This window comes from Agelaius phoeniceus, chromosome 16, assembly GCF_051311805.1.
Source record: "Agelaius phoeniceus isolate bAgePho1 chromosome 16, bAgePho1.hap1, whole genome shotgun sequence".
NCBI classification, from domain to species: domain Eukaryota; kingdom Metazoa; phylum Chordata; class Aves; order Passeriformes; family Icteridae; genus Agelaius; species Agelaius phoeniceus.
Window position 1 is genome coordinate 14,391,821 of NC_135280.1, and position 21,090 is coordinate 14,412,910.

Genomic DNA, 21,090 nt, shown 5'->3' on the forward strand with positions numbered 1-21,090 from the left:
ACCAGGGTCCGTCAGGGTGGGATCCATCCCTGTCCCCACAAACGTCAACGCCAGGACGGAGCTTCTAAAAAACCAAGTACAAACTTTATTTTGTTTCTTTACAAAGGCACGAGCCTCTTTTTTTTTTTTCAACTTTCTTAACAAAATAGAATAGCTTCTCAATCAACACAAAGACCTGAAAATTGTAAAAAAAATACAAAAAAAAAAAAAAGAAACAAAAAAACAACCAAAAAAAAAAAAACAAAAGGGGAAAGGAACCGAGAAACAGCTGCAGCTGGGGGGAACCTACTGAATACCACCGAGGCTCTACACACGACTGGCCTAAAACCCTACAGCCGGGTGGGGGGCAGTGGGGCGAGGGGGGGACGCACAAAACAGGGACCCCCCACCCGCCACGACAGACCCAAGCGACACAATCACAAAATAGAAAAGCTCTTCGGAGCTGACAGACCCCACAAACCAGGTTAAGTGCTTAAAGGAGGGATGGGAATGGGGTGGGGGGGACAGGAATGGGCACAGGGACAGGGATGGGGTGTAAAGATCAGCCCCCAACCTGCCATCCCTGTGCCAAGGAGGTGGGTGTTGGAAATGCCAGGGAGGGATGGCATATGCCAGCCCTCCCACCGTGCTCCAATGGCATCATCCCAGGATTATTTTACTCTCCAAGGGGGTTTTCCCTGCCCCATGTGGGGTGCAGGAGCCATGGTGGTACCCTGAAGTCAGGGATCCCTGTCCTGCCCTTGCTGCCATGTCACTTGGCATCTCCCCCCCTGCTTAAAAACAAACATTTAATTAAAAGAAAAAAAAAAAAAAACAAGAGAAGGAAAAAAGCAAATTAAGATCCCAACCAAAGGCCCTGTCCCAAGGGAACACCATCAGGAACAGTGGGGCTGCTGCCAGCTTGCCAGGATTCCCTGTGGGTTGGCAGGTGGGGGGTGACAAACCAGGGTGGGGGGCTGTTCCCCCATCCCCATCGCCCCCCACCATGCCCCGAGCTCCCCGTGCCCCACTGTAGCCACCCCCGAGCCCCCGCCCCCCTGGGAGCTGAAGGGTGACCTTTGCCTGCCTCTAACGCTCTGCTTTACAGTATTGGAAAAAGGTCATAAAAGAGACCCAAATCACGTTGTATTTTTTAAAAATTTCAGCATATTCTCTGACGTTTTCCCCCCCCTGCCCCGGCTTCCCTCCCCAGCTGCTGGCCGGGGGGTGTCAGGGCAGCTCCCCGTCCCCCGAGGGCTCCTCTTTGCTCTGGTCCATGGAGTCACTGTCGTTGCCCTCGGTGTCGGAGGCGGTGTCGGAGGCGGAGGGCTCGGGGCAGGCGCGCGCGGGCGTTACGATGACGGCGCGTCTCTGCTCCTCTTCCTGCAGCTGCTTCTCCTGCGTGCCCTCGATGTGCTGGATCGCCTGCCCAGGGCACACACCGGCTGTCAGGGCACCTCTGACCCAGCCTGGGGGTAGGGACCCCCCTGAGCCCCCCTCTGCCAAGCCCCCCGCTGCCCCCCAGCTGACCTGAACGATGGTGTCCAGGTTTTGCCGGGACGTGGAGACCGTGTTGATGACCGAGGACGGGCCCATGGTGACCACGGTGACATGATGGGAGGGAGGCGGCGCTGGAACGATCACGGTGGGGTGGTGGGTGGGCGCTGGGGGAGCGTGTGATGGCAGGAGCTGGGGACAGAAGGGAAAGCCCCGGTGAGCAGGGCACGGCCCAGCGGTGTGGGGAGAGCATCGCGCTTCTTCACGGAGCCCAAGCTCCATAAAAGCTGAAGCAGCACTCGGCTGCTCCAGTTCTCCATCCCAGCGGATGCAGGAGGATGCCAGCTGAAAGCTGCTGTCAGCTCAGCTTTGCAGAGCGGAACATGAAGGATTCCCCATGTCCCAAAGGGCAATGATTTGGGCTTTAAAGCCAGCAGAGGCAAGTGCCAGCCCCTGAGTGGCCAGGAATTCCCCACACCCCTCGGAGATCCTCGTTGGAGCAGCGGATGGGAAGATCCACCCTAGCAGGAGGCTATGGAGAGTTCACCTAAAAATAGGCTGAACTTCCCTGGGAGGTGGCCGGCGGGGACCCTGCAGGGACGTGGCTCTGCAGGAGCCCCAGGAGCAGGGAAGAAGCTGCTCTTGCTCCCTTTGAAACTCCCAGCGTGGCGTGGCCCCAGGCTGGGCTTGAGGCTGGCAGTGCACAGGAACCGGTGCTAGCACAGCCCTCGCCTCCTGCCCGCACCACTGGCAAACCCAGCAGTCCCAGGGGAAAGGCTGAAAGTTCCCACCCTCTCTGCCTGCCAGCTTGATACTCCCCTTTCCCAGCCTGCTGGGTGGCAGGGAGTGGTTTGGGGATCCCTGAAGTTCAGTGGGAGTCATCCAGAGAAAGGTGAAGCCCCTGAGATGAAACCCTCTCTGGCAGAGTGACCTTCCCTGTACAAACCACTCTGTGCCAGGGAACAGAGCCCTGGAAGCCATCACGGGTGCTCCAATCCACAGTCCCTCCCTGAAACTCAGGGTGCCCACAAGCACAGCCCCAAGCACTGTGGGGGCTTTGGGCCACCCCTTTCCCAGATCACTACATGTGAGAGCTTTGCTGGGACACCAGTGCCCACAGGAGGTGCCAAGTCCATCACTGAACTCACCCCCCGTGTTCCAGTATCTGGGGGTGCCTGGGGTGCACTCACCTGGGTTCGGATCTGCTGCTCACGCTCGAGCTTCTCCTGGTGCAGCAACCTCACCTGCTCCTGCTGCTGCTGGAGCTGCACCTGCTGAGCAATCACCTTCAGCTTCTCGGGGTACATGTGGGCCTCCAGGGAGCGAACCTGCGGGTCAGGGAGCCCCAGCATCAGTGGGGAGTCTGGCACAGCCCCACTGAACCCCAGCTGTCCCCTCAGTGGGACCCAGGAAGCCACAGACAAGCACGGAGAAGCGATGCCCAAAGCAGGTATTCGGTGACCCCACAGCACTGCTGGTGTCCCTGGGGTTCCCTGGGGACATGGCAGAGGCTGCAAGAGGGCACCCGGCCTCACCTGCTCCTCCAGCATCATGCGGACCGAGCGCTCCTTGTCCAGCTGCTGCCGGAGCTCAATCATCTCCCGGCGCAGATCCTCGGCCTTCTCATCCTCCCAGATGTCGGGCGAGCCGATCCCCTCGTCCTTGTCCTCTGCCCGTCGCCGTTTCGGGGAGGAGCCACTGAATTCCTGCCGTGGGAATGTGGTGTCAGGGAAAGGGGGATGCTCTCTCCCTGCCATTCAGACATCTGGGTGCTGCCACTCCCCACCAGAGCTCCGTGCAGGAAAGGGTCTCCCTGGGGTTGGGTTTGACGCTTGGGGACAGACAGGCTCCTGCCTGTGTCCCCCATCCTGGTCCTCATCCCCAAAACCAATCTGATTCTCACACTGACACCCAGGGCAGTTCAACCAGATCACCCCAGCACCAGAACTGCCACCAGGCCATCCCCAATACCCTGAATGGGTGCAAATAATGGAAAATGGGACCCCAACCCTTCTCCCCCTGCCAGGCAAGAGATGCCAGGTTGAATGGGGCTCGCTGCCCTGCCAGGGGAATGGAAACACCTCCACTCTCTGGCTAAGCAGTGTAGAGGGTCCCACCCTGAGCCCAAGGAACTGCAATGACATCCCCCACCAGCCAGCCAGGAATGTCCCAGCCCCTCCTGTGCCATCCCTGGGGCACTACCTGGATGAACCGCTTGAGCTGGGTGTTCTGCTGCAGTAGCCGAGTCTTTTCCTGCTCCAGGGAGAAGATGTACTCTGCTGTCTGCTGGAGGATGGCTGCCTGTGGGGGAGCCAGGAGGGGCAGGCTGAGGCAGGAGACCCTGGTGTCCCCCAGGCCTCCTCCCGATGAGCTCTGCAAGCAGCACTGCTCCTTGCCTGCCCCTGGTGTGTCCTCCCAGAGTCTGCTTCACCCCAGGTTCCCCCCGCTGAAACCCTCCAATTCACCCACCTTGGGAACTCAGCAGCTGCCTCCTCACCCCCCTCCCCTCTGCACAGCTCCCCTCCTCACCCAGCAATGTGTCACCCTGCTCCTGGGGCACTGGGGGCTGTCACACACTCCCAGCCCACTCCAGGAAACCAGGCTGGGGATGCACACCCACTCCTGCTGGGAAACCTCTTCAGGAGAGAGCTCCATCACCGAGTTAACAACCAAATGGCCCCAACTCCACTTTCAGCTCCTCCACGTGCAGGACCAACATGTGCATGCTGCTCACCTTGCTGAGCTTCTCCCCATCCGTGTGTGGGATGAGGGTTTTCAGGGACTGGAAGCCAGCATTGATGCTCTGCATCCGCCGCCTCTCGTTGCTGTTGGCGATTTCCCTGCGTATCCGCCGCTCCTGGTCCCGCTGGGTCTCTGGAGTCAGTGGGATGTTGGCCAAGCTGTGAGAGAGACCCAGGGTTAGAGAAGAGGGGCTGCACCCCTGCTGCCAGCTCACTGCATCCCCCCTTGCTTTGCTGTGATGGTTCTGAGCCACCAAAGGGACGGGTGACACAGAGGGGACGATGGCTGCGGTGCTGGAATCACCAAAGCGGGTGGGTGGGTTTCTCCAGCCCTGTGTCCAAATTTTGGGGGATGCACTGGCCAAACAACGGCACTGCTGCAGCCCCCTGGTTCCACCGGGCTCAGCCACACTGCCCAGTGCCCAGCCTGGGCCAGGGGACGCCCAGGTGGGCGAGGGAGGCTGCGGGCTGGCTGGCTGTGTCCCCGCGGGCCGGCCGGCGTGTGTGGCCCCGGGAAGGCGGCTCCCTCCCTCCCTCCCGCCCCGCTGATGGCTTCCAGATGACAGCTCCCAGCAGAGAAGCCCCCGTCCCACCCCAAGCCGCAGCTCCTGCCTGCTTCCTGCCGCTGCCTCCTCGCCCCTGCCCTGCAGATGGGCCGGGAAATGCCAGCATGGAGGGCGAGGGCTCCGGGCAGCCAACACCCACGGGTCCAGAGCACCAGAGCTGAGCAAAGCTCGCTGCTGTGGGGTCCAGCTTCACCCACACCCCACTTCTTCCCCGAGGGAAGCAGGGCAGAGGTTTGGATCACACTATGCCAAGTCTCCCCAGAGTGCAGGCACCCGCTGGCGCCGGGGATGCTGCGAGGCACCAAAGACTAAACACAGGAGCCAGCCGCCAGCATGGGTGAGATAAGACGGGCTCCAGCCGCCCGTCCAGGTGCCCGGCGGCTCCAGCACGGGGAGGTGGGAACATTCCACCCAGAGGCTTGCCAAAGCCAGGCTGGGAAGCAAAGCCCAGCATCCTGCCCTCCTGGTAAGGCCAGGGAGGAAGCACGGAGGCTTGGGAGCACAGGGATCTAAGGGATATCAGCAGCACCACCGTGTGCCCAGGCGGTGACCAGAGACTCTCAGGACACTCATCACTGCCTGCTGCAACTGGGGAATGCACCACAACTCATCCATGGGGATGGGGAAAGATCCAGCTCACACCAGAGGGATGGCAAAGGATCCTCACTCAGCCTAAGAAGGGGATGGATTCCAGGTCTGTCCAAGGGTATGGGGAAGTATCCCAGCTGTGCCCAGCAAGACAGAGAAGAATCACAGCTCATCCCAAGCAGATAGGGAAGGATCCCAGATTACTCTAGAGGGATGGGGAAGGATCCCAGCGCATGGCAAGGGGATAAGGAAGGACCCCAGCTCAGCCCATGGAGGCCAGGAAGATATTTGTCCCCAACCTCTGGGGCAGTGTCCCAGCACAGGCTGATGCTGGGTGCCAAGCACACACTGTACTGGTTCCCTCACATGCAATCCCGGGGCTGTGGAACTGGGATGGGTGTCCAGGGGTCTGCCCCTCTCCCTGGGAGCAGCCTCTGCCGCATGGACCAAGAGCTGCTCGAAGCAGGATTGTGGCACAGGGCTCCCATCTGGTGGTGGCTGTCACCCACCTCCCTGCTCCTGCTGAAACCAGCCCCAAACTTGTCCCCAGAACACACCAGACCATGCAGGTCCTGGAGACATCGTCCCTGTTGGGGTAAGGAGGTGGCTGGAGCACTGCTCCAGGATGCGGGACCATCAGACACTTAAGGGGAGTGGGATGGAGAGGCCCAGGACTGGGCAGCACGGAAGTGCTTTCTTAAATACTGGGAAAGGAGGAAGAGGCTGCTTCCTCACCGGGAGACCTCCCGCAACCTGCCCCAGCTGCTCTTCCTGGGAAGAGACCTGAGAAGTGACAGCGAAATATGGAAAGGGCAAAAACCCATGGATTCAGACACCCAGCATGGCCAGGGATGGGGCAGGGGGAGCAGGTGGCACCCACTGGAGCCCCTGGGGTGTCTCCAGCCTGGTGCTGGTGCTGTGGGGTTTGTGCCAGGCAAGCAGAATTTGGTCCTTCCCACTCTGGAGAAGATATTTCTCTGGCCTGGACCTTGAGGGAAACAAACCCATGTGGGTGTTTGAGCCAGGCACAAGGCAGATGCCCCACTGTGCACTCATGTCCAACACTGATCACACCTTGTGCTGTGGGTTGTGCTGGAGGGCAAGGGAGGCACGGCCATGGGGGCAGGGTGTCCCCAGGCTCCTTGAGGTCACAGGTAGGGTGTTCTCCAGCCTCCAGGCAGGGCATCCCCAAGTTCACAGGCAGGGTATCTCCATGCTTCCATGAAGGGCACTTCTAAGCTTACAGGGTCAGGGTACACCTGAGTGTACAAGCAGGATACAGCCCCAGTTCACAGGCAGGCTGTCCCCCAGCACCCCGAGCTTGCAGGCAGGGTGTCCCTGAGCTCCCGGAGGTCACAAGCAGGGCAGCCCCGGCAGCCCGAGCTGCACGCAGGGTGTCACCCAGCAGCCTGAGCTCATGCAGGGTCTCCCGGAGCTGGGGGCAGCGGGAAGGCTGCTCCCCGTGCGGGGTCAGTGTGGGGCCGTGCAGCCCCCAGTGCCCGGGCAGGACGGCCGCAACCCTGCCCATGCAGCCACCCCCAGCCCGCGGGCCCGCAGCCACCACCGCCAGGGACCCCAGAGGAGCCGCCGCCCCCCGCCCTGGTTCGCTGCACCTCCGGGGGGGCTCAGGTGCGGCCGCTCCCCGGGATGGCCGGGACGAGCCCCCCAGGCCGTGGGGCAGCACCCCGAGGGGCCGGGCCCCCAACACGTGCCCTGGGCCCGGGCCGCCCCTCAGCCCCTCAGCCCCGGCCGTTCGTGCGGCCCCGCGGCGGCCCCGGGCCCGGGGGGCTGAGCGCGCCCGGGGGCGGGAGCTGCAGGCCCGGGGAGCTCGGGGGGGCTCAGGGCCGCCCCGCGTGGCTCCGGGGCCCGCGCCCCCCCCCGCCCGCCGCCCCCCGCGGCCGCAGCCCCGGTCCCCGGCCGCCCCCCCGCCCGCCGGGGCTCCCCGCGTGTCCGCGGGCTTTGTGCCGCCGCTCCCGCACTACATGTCCCGGCAGCCCCGGCCGCGACCCGCCTCCTCCGGGCGGCTGCAGAGTCACGGCCAGGCCCGGCGGTAAACACACACCCCCGCGCCCCCCGGACCCCCGCGCCCCGCGCCCCCCGCCCCAAGCGCGCCCCGCCGCACCCGCGGGGCCCGGCCGGGGCTGGGGGCGCGGCGCTCCCCGCCCGGGCCACGCGCGGCCGCCGGTCCCATGTGCGCGGCCGGGACCACGTGCGGGCGGTGGGGCCGCGGCCGCCGCGCCGCTCCCCCCGTTCTCCGCTCCCCCCTTCCCCGCCATCCCCCCGCGGTCCTCCCGAGACCCCCGAGCCCGGGATCTGCCGGCGCTCCCCCACCTGCAGAGCCCACCGATGACCTCCTTCTCGGATTTCCTGAAGTGCTGCAGGGCCGGCACCTTGGGGGCCGGCACCATGAAGTACTCCATAACGGGGGCGGGGGGCCCGGTTCAGCCCAGCCCGGCTCGTCCCGGCCCGGTTCAGCCCCTCCCGGCCCGGCTCCGGCCTCTGCCCGCGGCCCAAGGCGGGAAACAGCTGGAGCGAGCGCGGCTCCCGCCCGCCGCCGCCGCCGCTCCCCCGCCCGCCCCCGCCCGCCCGGCGCCGCCCCCGCCCCGCACCGGCCCCGCGTAAACAAAGGCGGCGGGAGGGGCCGCAGCGCGGCCGGAGCGGCACCGGGACACGGCGGCGGAACACGGCGGGGCGGGGGGCGACTGGAGCGGCCGGGACGGTACCGACCCGTGCTGGCACCGGCCCGTCACACCGCGTCGCGTCCTGACCTGGCTCCATCCTATTCTACTCTATCCTATGCTACTCTATCCTGTCCCGCTCTGTCCCATCCTACCCTCATCCCGCCCTGTCCCCAACGCATCCCACCTCATACCAGCCTGAGCTGTCCCTATGCCACTCCATACTCATGCTATCATTTCATACCAAACCCTACCCTATCCCACCCTGACCTGTCCCCCTCCCACACCACCTCATTCTATCCTGCCCTAGCTCCATCCCATCCTACCCTATCTTATCCTGCCTTATCCTACCCCATCCTTACCTGTGTCCATTCCACCCCATATCATTCCATCCTGCCCTAGCTCCATCCCATCCTACCCTATCATATGCTATCCCATCCCACCCTGGCCTGTTGTGTCTCTACCTCATCCTATCTCAATGTGACCTGTCCCCATCCCATCTTGCCAGAATTCTGTCCTATCCTGCTCTATCCTATCCCTTCTTGACCTGTCTCCACCCCATCCAGCCTTGTCCCCATCCATCCCATCCTATCCTAATCCCATCCTATCCTCATCCCATCCTGCCCTAGTCCTATGCCATCCTGACATGTCCCCATCCCATCCACATCACACCCTGTCCTCATCCCATCCTATCCCAGCCCATTCTGACCTGCCTCATCTCCATCCCATCCCATCCTATCTCATGGTATCCTAACCTGTCTTGTTCCAGTCCCATCTAATCCTATTCCATCCTGTCCTGTTCCCATTCTATCCTGCTTTATCCCCATCCCACCTCATCTGCCCTACCTTATCCTACCCTATCCTACCTTATCCTGACCTGTCTTGTCCCTATTCCATTTTATTCTGTCCCCATCCAATCCTCTCCTACACCTAGCTTGTCCCATCCCATTCTACTCTATCCCCATCCCAATCCCACCTAATCCCCTCTCCATCCTATCCTACCCTGGCCTATCCTAGTCCTGTCCCATCCTCTTCTATTCAATTTGATCCCATTCCCATCCCATCCCTCTTTCCAGCAGGGTCTGGCTTTTGGGGGGCTCAGGGGGCTGCCAGTGGCTGGGGAGGAGGGGGGATCACAGCAGCCCTGGGGAGCTGGGGGTGACAGGGATCCCATGGCTGGCAAGGGGCTTTGGGGAGGAGGCTCTGGGGGCTGCCAGAGCCATCCTGAGAGCTGATGGGGGATTCTGGGGGCTGGTGAGGAGCTTGGGGAGCTGACTGGGGGGGCTGGGAGCTGGCAAGGGGCTGTGGGGCCTAGCTGGGGGGTTGGGGGCTGGCAGGGGCATGGAGCTCACACGAGGCATGGAGAACTCCAGGTTGGGGTTCAGGGTTTGGGGACGATGGGTTCGTGTGGGCAGGGGGCTTTTAGGGGGGCTTCTGGGGAGCTGGCAAGGGGATGGGGAAACTTTGGGGGGCTGTGGAGGTGGCAGGAAGGTGTAGGAGGTGGCAGGGGTCACAGGGCTGGCAGGAGCCATGGGGGGCTGGCAGGGGCTGTGTGGGGGTCACAGGGGGGCACAGAGCTGGGAGGGGAGTCTGGGGGACTGGCAGGGGAGCACTGGGCTGGCAGGGGCCATGGGGAGTTGGGAGGGAGGCTTGGGGCTGGCAGGAGCCGTGTGGAACCTGAGGGACCTACCTGTGGCAGGTGACCTCCCCCCAGAGCCCCCCAGCACTGCCTGCGGGGGTCCAGGCCACGGGAGCGGGAACGCCAGGGGGTGCTGGGGGTGGGTGTCACCCCGGAGGGGCAGGAGCTCCGCAGAGCAGGGTGGGCTCAGCCCTCCCCCTCGCACGGCCCGGCCCCGCTGGGAGCTGCAGGACAGGTTCTGCCGGGTGTCCCCTGGGCCCCCTGCCCGGCCCCCGCAGGGGCCCCTCGGCACGGGGAGCGCCGCGTCCCCCCTGCCTGGCACAGCGGGGACACACTGCGGGGACACCGCGGCTTCTGCCCCTCCCGCAGGAATCCCTCGGTCACCCGCGTGGGACGGTGCTGCCCTCCCGTGTCTCCCCTGCTTGTGGCGGGGATGTTGGGGACGCGGCGGCTCCCCCACAAAAACACCCAAACCGCGGGTAGGATGTGGCTTCGGCCGCCTGTGTGGGTCAGAACTGTGCCTCCATCCGTGTCCCCGCTCTGCTGCGCGGCTGTTGGGGACACAGCAGCTCTGTCCCCGCAAAAGAAAACCCCAAACCGCGGCTGGGATGTGGTTTCAGCTGCCCGCGTGAGAATTGTGCCCCTCACTCCGTCCCACCTTGTGTGGGGCTCGTGGGGACACGGCAGCTCCCTCTCCACCCAAAAGTCCGCATGGAACAGAGCTTCCTGCGTGTGTCCCTCCCTTTCGTAGGGAGGACACCGCATCTCCCCCTGCAAAAAAAAAAAAAAAAAAAAAAAAAAAAAAACAAAACAAACGGAAACAAAACATCCACGGGTGTTTTGGTGGGGTGTGACTTCAGCCACCCGCCTTGGACAGTGCTGTCCCCCACGCGTGTGTTCTCCCTTTCACAGCGGCGCTGTTGGGGACACTGCAGCTTTCCCCGCAAAAAAAAAAAAACAACACAAAAACCCAACCAAACAAAAAACGCGTGGGGCAGTGTCGTGTCCCCCCTCGCTGCCCCCCGTGTCGGGGGGGCGTTGGGGACACGGCAGCTGCATTGCGCCCCCAAATAAAATCACGGGTGGGGTGTGCGCAGCCACCCGCGTGGGCCCCGGGGGAGGGAGGGACCCCCCCGGCGAGGCGAGGCTGCAGCATCCGGGCCGGCCCCGCCACATCCTGCCGCCGGAAGGAGCCGCGGCCCCGGGACAACCCCCCCGCCGGTGACGTCATGCGGGGGCCCCCGCCAGGCGTGACGCCAGCCCCGCTCTGTGACGTCACGCGACGGGCGGGCGGCGCCGTTCCTGCGGGGAGGGGGATCCCCCCCAACCCCCATTTCCCCGGGGTGACCCCCACGCTCCCCCCCCCCTTCCCCCCGAGCCGCCCCGGTACGGGGTGGGGGCTCCGGTGGGCGCCGCCCCCCGCCCCGCCACGTCCCCGGGGGGGGGACAGGGACACGCGGAGGGGACACGGACACGCGGGGGAGGGGGGCGGCTCTGCCGCAGCGCCGGGGTGACCTTGCGCGGGGGGGCGGCGGGTTCCCCCCCCGGGGCGGGGCTCGGTGCCCCCCGGTGCCCCCCGCGGGGGCGGGGAGGGGCCGCCCCCGCCCCCGCCCAGCGCCGCCCGCAGCCGGGGCCGGGCCGCTCGGTGCGGGGCGGCCATAAATCACGGCGGGCAGAGCCCCCGCCCCGCCGCCGCCCCCGGGACCGGGCAGGGGGGGCCCAGCCCCGCCGCCGCCACCCCCGCCCCCAGCCCCTGCGGATGTGGCGGAGCGGCCCGGCCGCCCCGCACCGGCCCCGGCACCGGCCCCGGGGGGCCCCGCTCCGCCGAGCCCCGCACCCCGCCCCGCTTCCCGCCCGGCGCTGAGCCCCCGCCGCAGGTACGGTCGCGCTCCGGGCTCCGCGGAGGGGAGGAGAACGATGAGGAGGATGCTGCCACCGCCGGGGGGAGGGGGGACCCTCCGGGCAGCCCCTTCCGAGCCACCTCGGGGGTGCGGGGGGTCCCTTGGCACCTGCAGCCCCCCCCGCCCAGGGAGCGGGGTCGGGGGGGGACGCGGCCCCGCCGCACCCCCGAGGGAAATGAGGAGAGGAGGCTTCCCCGCTGCCCGGTGGGTGCCGGGGGGGGGTGGCCGTCACCCGCCGTCCCCCCGCACCCCGGGCGGGTGTCCTGACCTTGGCCGTGGGGCGGGGGCTGCGGCGGGGACGTGCTGGGTGGCTCTGCCGGGTTGCGGCCACCTCTGGTGACACACCAGTGTCCCCATGGTGCGAGAGGGGAGAAAGGGCGGCATTGGGTGGGGGGTGCAGGGCGTCCCCATCCCGGTCTCACGCCGGCGGTGCCACCGCCCGGCAGCGCCCGTCACCCCGGTCCCCTTGGCGGGGCTCTCCCGATCCCCATCGTGAGAGGTGACAGTCCCCACCGTGGGGGGTGACAATCCCACGGCCTCGTGGGGCTGAGGCGTGGGGTGGCCAAGCCCCGGCTGTGCCATTGTGGGGTGTTTTGGGGACTAGGACGGTGTGACCCCCTCCCTGAGGTGCCAGCAGCGGGAACCACGAATTGTCCCCGGTGTCCCTAGGCACTGCTGCAGGCGCTCGTTCCCTGCCCAGCATGGAGAAGCCCTGCAGCCGGTGGACACCTCCCCTTCCCCATGCCTTTGTCACCCTGCTGTCACCGCCTCCCCCAGCCCGGGTCCCCATGTGCCCCCATCCCCACGATGCTGCCGCACCCAGGGCGCTGCTCCGCTGGGTGCCGGGGACCACCCCGCTGCTGTCCCCGCCTGCTCCAGCTGTGTCCCCAGGCAGGGCTGGCGGGGGCCCTGGCGCTGGCGGCGCTGCCGTGGGGCTGCTCCCGGGGTGCCAGGGGGCTGCTGTCAGCCCTCTGCCAGGACCCCCACGGCTTCCACATGCCCGGCAAGGGGGAACCACGGCACCGGCCTCAGCTCGGGGACCACAGCCGTGTCCACTCCTGGGGACACCTTTGGCAGCTGCCGTCAGCCCGGCTGGCGCGGGGTGACGGGTGCTGGAGGGCCACAGTGACAAGATGGAGCTACCAGCAGGATGTGACCCCCCCTCCCCTCCCCCAAACCCGTCAGGCACCGGTGGGCTCCCGTCAGGAGCGGCTGTGGCAGTGCCAGCACCATCTGCAGTGGGACAAGCAGCGATGGCGGGTCCCACGGGCGCCCGTGTCCTGCCAGCAGCCGTGGGGACAATGACCCGCATCCTGCCAACCCACCCACGCTGCCCTGGCACGGGGGGCTCCGGGGAGTGCCCCCCGTCGCGGCGGTGCCAGCCTGCCGCTGCCAATTGCCACGGCGGCGGAGACCGAGCCCTGCCTGCAGCGCTGGCACCGCTCCCACTCCCCGGGCCCCGGGGTCACCGTCCCCCGGCGATGGCAGTGACATCCCGCCCCGCCGCCATCCCCGAGCCCACCGCGCCGCGGGAGCCGCTGCCCGCGCTCCCTCCGTGCTATTCCTGACGGGTTTGGGGCTGGAGGGGGGACACACGACACCCCGGCAATGCCAGCAGCCTGGAGAGCTGGCACCCCGCCGGCCGCTCCGGGGTCACCCCGGGTCCCCCGGCCGTGCCGCCGGCCAGGCAGCGCGGGGGGCCCAGGGGATGGAGATGGGGGGGCTCCCCCCGCGCCCGGGCTCCATCCCAGCGGCCCCCACCCGGACTGGGAAGCCCCTGGGCGCAGCCCCGCGACGGACTGGTTTGAACTGGTGTGGCGGGGGGGAAGCTGGGCTGGGGCTGGGCTGGCAGCGCCTGGCGCGGGCAGGAGAGGCCATGGGGGGAGAGCAGGCAGGGGCAGGCAGGAGCGGGCAGGGGCCTCGCGCGGGGGCCGCAGGTGCTGGGGCGTCCGGCCAAGCCACCGCAGGGCTTGTCCCCGTCCCCATCCCCGCGGGGCCCCCGCGGCGCCCCGTTTCCCGAGGCCGCGTGGTTTGGCAGCCTCCTGCTCGCCCGCCCGCGGCCGCGCTGGGAGCCCTGGCGTCAGCGGCTGGAGGCCCCTTTCCCACCCGTCCCGCCCGGGGATGGCTGCGGTCCCCACCCAGCACCGCCCGCACCGGGACCCCCCCAACCTCCCAACCCCGAGGACGTGAGGACGGGACCGTCGTGGTGGGACCAGCAGTGACGCCTTGCCTGGCCCCACTGCGGGACCGCCGTGGCCGGGGCGATGCCAGCCCCTGTCCCACTCCCTGGGCTGGGGGTCCTGCTGTGCCACCCCAGCTGTGGGGTCCTGCCCCTGTGTCTGTCTGTGCCGAGCTGTGCCACCAGGCTGTGGGGCACACGGGGGTGCTGGAGCCCGAGGAGCGTGGTGGGGCTCAGGCTGGGAACAGCCCATGGGCACACCCCGCAGTGGGGCGCAGGGCGAGCCCCCCCCCGCCAGAGGGGAAGGGCCCCACTGCGGGCTGGCCGGGAGAGCTCAGCGAGAGTCCCTGTCCCGGGAGATGGGGCCGCCTCCGGAGCGGCGGGAGGAGGTGGATGCTCGGGCGAGGACCCCCCCACTGAAGAGGAGGGACCCGCCTATGGGGCTGACCCCCGGCCGCGGGAGGCTCAGGGGGATGCGATGCTGTGGGGCGGCTCCTCCCACCGCGGGAGCCTGGGACAGGAACCCCCCCTGGGGCCGGCCCCTCGGCCAGCTCGGGGGTGCAGGCGGGGGGTCCCCGCCCCGCCGCCCGGGCCCCATGCCCCCCGCGGCTCCTCCGCATTCCTCAGCGTCTGAGCCGGGCTGGACCCCCGCCAGCGCGGGGGGCCCCTCCGGCGGGGCAGGGCGGGGGCCGGGCCCCCCGGGGCGGGGTGGGGATGGAGGGGCCCCCCCGCTGCCACGTGTGCTGGGTGCGCCGTGCCCCCCGACACGGCCCCTCGGCCGCCCCCAGCCTGCCCCGGGCGATGCGGGTGGCCGCGGGGGCACAGCCGGGGGACGGCATCGCCTCCGGCTCGGGCGCTCACTGCTGCACCGAGCTGCCCGTTCTCAGCTGCCCTGCCCGCCAGATGTGCGGCGGCCGAGCCGCGAGGGTGGCATTGTGTTGTGTGCCGTTCCGTGCCGTTCCGGGCCACGCCGTGCGGCCGGCAGCCCCTGCTCGGCCCCGGCAGCGGCGGCGTTGGCCGGCGGGGAAGGGGCCCCGGCGGGGGAGGAAGCTCTGCCGCCTCCGGGGCTGGGGCCAGCGGGCTCGGCCGCCCGGGTCACCGCCGGGCTGGTGGCCGCCACCGCCCTCCTCTGCCGCTGGGAAAGGCCTCGCTGGGGCAGGCCCGTGGGGACTGACGGACGGAGGGACGGACGGATGGATGGATGCACGGATTGGGGGGGGGGGGGGGGAGTGGAATGGGGACACCACGGCTGTAGCTCCGCGGGTGCCCAGGGGATTTGGCAATCCCCGGCAAGGTTTGGTCACGGGCCAAGGGGCTGTGCCGGCGACACGGAGAGGACACACTGGGGACACCGAAGGGCCGGGGTGGGGGGGGGGCCGGTGCCATGCCCTGCCCTTTGCCCGCTGCGGGAGGGGGCCGCGGCAGGGCGGCCGGAAGGGACGGCACGGTCTCCGTGCCAGCACCGTGTCCTCCGGCCCGGAGCAGAGCGGGCATTGCCATGGGGCCGGGCTGGGGCGATGCTCTGGGTGGCACCGGGTGACCCCTGGGTGTCCCCCGCAGAGCGCACCCCGGCACCATGCATTCCCTGGAGGAGCCCCTGGACCTCAAGCTGAGCATCTCCAAGCTGCGAGCTGCCCGCGAGAAGCGGGGCCCCTCCGGCCCCCGAGCCCGCGCTGCCCAGCGCCCGGACACCCCGCCGGCCGGGGATGGCCGGGGCGGCAGCCGGGGGGGGCGCCGGGCCGTGCCAGCCTCGCCGTCGCCCGGGCTCCTGGGACACTCCAGGCTGGTGGAGCCGCGGGACGGGCGCTTCCCGGTGCCCGTGGTGGATCTCAGCCTCTCGCCCCGCTCCGGGGGGGAGTCTCCGGCTGGCAGCGCCTCGCTGTCCCCTGAGCGCCAGGGCAGCGCCGACCTGCCCGGCCCCCTCACCCCACACGTAAGTACGGCCGTGCCCCCCCGAGGTGTCCCCAGCTGTGGGGACTGTGCCCGGCCAGTGCTCCCAAGCTCGGCAGCGTGCCCGGTGCTGCTGCTGTACACACACAGCCCGGGGTCAATGTCCTGCCTGGCCCCCCCGACCCCAGAGGTATCCCCGGGGCGGCCCCTGGGAGGTCTCTTTGGGGCGTCTCTGGGGGTCTGTGTGGGGTTTTGGGGTCCCTGAGGGGGGGGTGGCAGATCTAGGGCGTTTCTGGGGAGCGAGGGAGGATCTCTGGGAGGGTCTCTGTGAGGTTTTGGGGTTTCTGGGGGGATGGGAAGAATCTCTTGAAGGGCTTGGGGGGCGTCTCTGGGGGTCTCCATCCGGCTTGGCCCTGTCCCACACTGCTCCTCCATCTGGACTCTGCTCCAGGATTTCCAGTCCCTGCGCTACATCGATGGCCTCCCCAGCTCCTTCCAGTTCTTCCTGCCTCTGGGGGCCGGGGGGGCCCTGCACCTGCCCCCCGCCGCCTTCCTGCCCCCCAGCAAGGAGAAACGGCTCCCCCCCGAGCTGCCCCTGCCCAAGCAGCTCGTCTGCCGCTGGTCCAAGGTCAGCAGGGAGGGCTGGGGGCCATGGGGGGCTATGGTGGGGGTGTGTGGGAGCTTTGAGGGGGTGCAGGTGGTGATGGGCCTTGCAAGGATGGGGGGCAAGCAGGGGAATTTTGGGGCTGGGGAGAGGACATGGGACTGGAAGGCCATGGCAGAGCTCTTTGGGGCTGTGGGCAAGTTTTGGGGCTGGGAGGCCAACAGTAGGGCTGGGAAGGATAAGTTTTAGGGCTGGGAAGGTGGTGATGGGGAGGTGGGTGCTGTGCAGAGATGCTGGGGGGCGATGCAGGGCTGGGGGTCATGCAAAGGGCCTTTTCCATTTCCCCAAATGCTGCTGCTGCTGCTGCCCACAGGTGGGAGCTGGGATGGGGTGGGGGGCAGGTGCTGGCCGTGATGGGGGGACAGATCCCCCCCTGTGCCCACCCTGGGCTGGGCTCCCTCACCCCCAGCCTCCTGCCCACAGTGCAACCAGTTCTTTGACCTCCTGCAAGACCTGGTGGACCACGTCAACGACTTCCACGTCAAACCTGAGAAGGACGCGGGGTACTGCTGCCACTGGGAGGGCTGTGCCCGCCATGGCAGGGGCTTCAATGCCAGGTGGGCATGGGGGGCTCTGGGGGGCTGCTGAGGGGAGGCAGGAGCCCAGCACTGGGGATGTGCAGGGGAAGTTTCCATCTGTCTCTCCCTCTCGTGCAGGGTGTGAGGTCCTGGGGGGGCTGGGTGACTGTGCTGGCCTGGATGTCCCTGTTCTCCCACCCCATAGCCAAGGCACGGGGACAACGACTTGCCCTGGAAGGCAGGGCTGACTCCCTCCCTAACATTCCCTCCCTGATGCTTCCAAAAGCAGATGGGGATAGGACAAGGATGAACAGTTTTAAACTAAAAGAGGAGAAATTTAGATGGAATATTAGAAGGAAATTGTTCCCTGTGAGGGTGGGCAGGCCCTGGCACAGTGTGCCCAGAGAAGCTGGAAGTGTCCAAGGCCAGGCTGGACAGGGCCTGGGATAGTGGAAAGTGTCCCTGCCCATGGCAGCGGGGGTTTGAATTATACAAGATTTAAGGTCTTCCCAAGCCAGCCCATTCCATGATTCTGTGATTGCCCCAATCCCTCAGGTACAAGATGCTGATCCACATCCGGACGCACACCAACGAGAAGCCGCATCGCTGCCCCACCTGCAACAAGAGCTTCTCCCGCCTGGAGAACCTGAAAATCCACAACCGCTCGCACACAGGTGAGCACAGCAGCCCCCACGCTGAGCTGCTGGGGCGGCGGGGGGCCCGGGGGGGCGCGGGGGACACGGCGGGGCTGCTGCCCCCCGGCAGACGCAGTGCTGCTGTCCCGCAGGTGAGAAGCCCTACATCTGCCCCTACGAAGGCTGCAACAAGCGTTACTCCAACTCCAGCGACCGCTTCAAGCACACCCGCACGCACTACGTGGAGAAGCCCTACTCCTGCAAGATGCCGGGCTGCCACAAGCGCTACACCGACCCCAGCTCCCTCCGCAAGCACATCAAAGCCCACGGCCATTTTGTGTCCCCCGAGCACCCGGAGATGCTCAAGGTCCACCCGCCTCCCAAAACGCCCCTGGGCTCGGCGGAGGTGCCCTACGTTAACGGGGCGCAGCTCGTCATCCCCAACCCCGCCGCCCTCTTCGCTCCGCCGGGGCTGCCGGCGCTGCCCATCCCCTTGGCACCGGCGCCGCTCGACCTGAGCGCCCTGGGCTGCGGGGCTGCGGGCGCGCTGCCCGCTCTGCCCGGCCCCGTCCTGCCCCTCAACGGCGGCCCCTTGAACTTGGCCAAGAGCCCGCTGCTGCCCTCGCCCTTCGCGGCGGGGCTGGGGCTGCCCGTCATGTCGCTGCTGGCCGGCGGGGCCAAGGCCGAGGGGGAGAAGGGCGGCGGGGCTGAGGGGCGGCCGCCCAAGGCGGGCAAGGGGCTGGAGAGCCGCAAGGAGAGGGGCGAAAGGACGGAGCCGGGGCGGCCGCGGGTGCCCCCCGAGAGCCTGGCGCTGCTGCCGGGGGCCGTGCTCGACCTCTCGGCCGGTGTCAGCTCGGGGGGCAGCCCCGAGGCGCTGCCTCCAGGCTGGGTGCTCATCCCCCCCGGCTCCCTGCTGCTCAAACCCGCCGCCGTCAACTGAGGGGCCCGACGATGCCCGGGGTCAGCCGCCGGCCCCGTGGGCAGATCCCGTTCCCGTCTGGGGACGGGGGGCATGGCCCCCTCTCCCCCTGCCGCCCCGGCGGGGCCTCGCTCGTGCTTTTACCCGTCACGAAAGAAGAACGGACTCTTCTGAGAAAAGCAATAATCCCTCGGCGGCCGGAGCCGGCTGCGACCCCGTGCTGGGGGCAGGTGGGGCACAGGGGGGTCCCCCTGCTCCCTCTCCCCTCCCCCGGCCCTGGGCAGCCGGATACGCCGCTATTTATTTCTCGACCAGCCCCCTGCTCCGACAGGGTCCCGCTTGGGCTCTCCTGCTTCCGCTGACTCGGCGTCTCCCTGCCCGAGCCCTCGGTGCTGCTGTGGGGGGCCGCAGCCCCCAGGTTCTGCCGCACGGACAGCGGGGTGACAGCCGGGGGCCCGGCCGCTCCGCAGCCCCGAGCCGTGCCCGGCCGTGCCATCCCAGCCCCGGCAGCCCGTGCCGGGCCCAGCTGGCTGGGCACTCGCCGGCCCGGCGCCCGCCCGCCTCCTCCCCGCTCCGTCCCCGCCGCCTCCCCGGCCCTCCCGTGACAAGGCACACGGCCGGTGTGCCGCTCGCCGGGGCACTGCCCCCCTCTAGCTACGTTCATACCTAACCACGCACCGCGAGCGCATGCGGGCAGCGCGGGCACGGCCGGCAGCGGCTGCCGGGCACCGCTCCTGGGGCTGGATGCTCCCGGGCGAGCCCCGGCCGTGGGGCAGCGTGCCCAGCCTGAGCGCGGGCGCAGCTCGGAGCTCCCCCCGGGGTCACAGCCGCGTCCCGCTGGCTCCGAGCCATGGGGGTGCCCGCAGTCCCGCCCCGTGCCGGGGGTGCCCCGCAGGGAGCCGGTCTCCCTGCCCTCACCGCGGCCGCCCGGCGCTGCCCCAGCCCAGCATGGCTGCGGGCCCTCGACCAGGCCGCCCCGGCCGGTGAAACGTCTCCTCGCTCCTCATCGGTTTGTTGTTGCACATTCCAGGACATCAGTATTTTAACGGTCTCGAAGTGCCTTTCTATCGTAGTTTCTGGGTTGTTTTTATTTTCCTCCTGTTGGGCTCCATCGCTGTTAGCGTAGCGTGTAAGGACTGCACAAGTACGAGATAAGCTAACGACTGTAACACTATATTCGTCCAGGGGAGAGGAAGTTTATTAAGAAAACAATAAAGTGAAGTTGAAGTAAGTTCCTGTTTCAGTCCGTGGTGCCAACGGCAAGGAGCCCGCGCTGGGGACAGAGAGGTGCGGGGGGGGACGGGTGTGACCTTGGGGGCACGGCTGGCCCTGCCTGACCCCCAGCCGTGTCCCCACGCTCCTGCTCAGGCAGCCTTGGCACCAGTGACACCCTGCCAGCATCTGGGGGGTGAGCTGCAGGTGGGGACAGCCACAGGGTGTCCCCTCACAGCCCCTCACCCCGAGCCAGCAGCCATCCACGCTGGGAGGAGGTAACGGCAAAGCACTCCCAGGGTATGGAGCCAGAGGTGCACTCCATCCAAGAGCATCCAACCTCCCCACCAAAAATAGCTCCTGCAGCCTCCCCCAGTGCCATTTGAGCCCTGGCAGCCTCAATGCCCTGGGGACACCCCTTCTTCCCCAGCTGCCTCCTCCTCCTCCCCTGGGCAAGCACAGCCCCTCGCAGGGGCCGATCCCTGCAGGGCAGCGCTGGGCAGGCAGGTCCCGCTCCCTCCCCGGGTGTGGAGCAGCCAGGCCAGGTGCTGGAGGACACGGTGTTTATTGGCTACCTATAAGTTAAGGGTGAGGGGCACGAGGGGCAGGGGTGGCAGCAGTCACGTCTCAGCTTTCCGCCCCTTCTCCTTGTCACCCTTGGCCTGGATGCGCAGCTCCTCATCCAGCCGCTCCTTGGCTCGCACCACCTGTGGGACAGGGGACACCCAGGGATGGGGGACACCCAGGGATGGGGGGACACCCAGGGATGGGGGACACACAGGGATGGGGGACACCCAGGGATGGGGGACACCCAGGGATGGGGGACACCCAGGGATAAGGGAACACCCAGGGATAGGGGGACACCCAGGGATAGGGGGACACCCAGGGATGGGGGGACACCCAGGGATGGGGGGCCACTCAGGGATGGGGGGACACCCAGGGATAGGGGGACACCCAGGGATGGGGGGACATCCAGGGATAGGGTGCCCCACTCCCCTCCGTGCCTCATCCCTGGGTATATCCAGGCCCTGCCTGTCCCAAAAGCCAGGCAGGGGAAGGAAGGTGCAGCCCCTGCCTGGCTCCTCCTGGCACTCACCTTGGACTGCAGGTAGAAGGAGCCTCCCACTGATTTGTCGTTCACCTTGAACAAGTGGTCGTAGTTCTGCCGAGAGAAGCTCTGGGTCAGAGGCACCTCCAGCCTTGCCATTCCCACTCCCAAACCCTGGCACCTCCCACTCCCCAGAGCATTGCTGAAGAGTGATCCTGGGGACACAGCTGGCTCTGCCTGACACCCCTTGGGAGCCCCCATGTTCCCAGCAGGGCACCTCCAGAGCTCCCACACCCCTTCCCTGAGCAGCCCTGCTGGGCAGATGCAGAGGCGAAGCCTGGAGGGCTGCTCCAGCTGGGGCAGGGAATCCTCCAAATCCTCAAACTGTGATTAAATGAACCCAAGACAGCATGAGGGACCAGCTGCCACCCCCATG

The 21,090-nt window shown here is 67.5% G+C and overlaps 3 protein-coding genes across 5 annotated transcripts in view; 1 reads left to right on the forward strand and 2 right to left on the reverse strand.

Annotated features, from left to right (window-relative positions):
* Positions 1-76: 76 nt before the first annotated feature.
* TFAP4 (transcription factor AP-4) lies at positions 77-10,766 on the reverse strand. Of its 2 annotated transcripts, none has more exons than XM_077186898.1 (7): positions 10,347-10,766; positions 4,211-4,376; positions 3,679-3,777; positions 3,012-3,182; positions 2,667-2,804; positions 1,510-1,668; positions 77-1,404 (listed from the first exon to the last, which is right to left on the reverse strand). In XM_077186898.1, exons 1-7 carry the CDS (start codon positions 10,451-10,453, stop codon positions 1,210-1,212), a joined length of 1,035 nt encoding a protein of 344 aa, XP_077043013.1. In that variant the 5' UTR covers positions 10,454-10,766; the 3' UTR covers positions 77-1,209. The 2 variants fall into 2 exon arrangements, with proteins under 2 accessions (XP_077043013.1, XP_054499290.1); XM_054643315.2 differs by lacking the exon at positions 10,347-10,766 and adding an exon at positions 7,703-7,953 and having other exon boundaries at positions 82-1,404.
* Positions 10,767-10,890: 124 nt separating this feature from the next.
* On the forward strand, positions 10,891-19,625 carry GLIS2 (GLIS family zinc finger 2). The gene is made up of 6 exons (XM_077186892.1): positions 10,891-11,565; positions 15,329-15,701; positions 16,110-16,286; positions 16,746-16,879; positions 17,396-17,514; positions 17,628-19,625. The coding sequence occupies exons 2-6, from the start codon at positions 15,345-15,347 to the stop codon at positions 18,413-18,415; spliced, it is 1,575 nt and encodes a 524-aa protein (XP_077043007.1). The 5' UTR covers positions 10,891-11,565; positions 15,329-15,344; the 3' UTR covers positions 18,416-19,625.
* LOC129127202 (mitochondrial import inner membrane translocase subunit TIM16-like) overlaps positions 19,571-21,090 on the reverse strand; it is a 38,240-nt gene continuing 36,720 nt past the window's right edge. For both annotated transcript variants that reach the window (XM_054643674.2, XM_054643672.2), the window contains 2 exons: positions 20,703-20,768; positions 19,571-20,313 (listed from right to left, as the gene is read on the reverse strand). In XM_054643674.2, the coding sequence (XP_054499649.2) occupies positions 20,227-20,313; positions 20,703-20,768 (153 nt within the window). In that variant the 3' untranslated portion in view covers positions 19,571-20,226. The remainder of the gene's footprint in view (positions 20,314-20,702; positions 20,769-21,090) is intronic.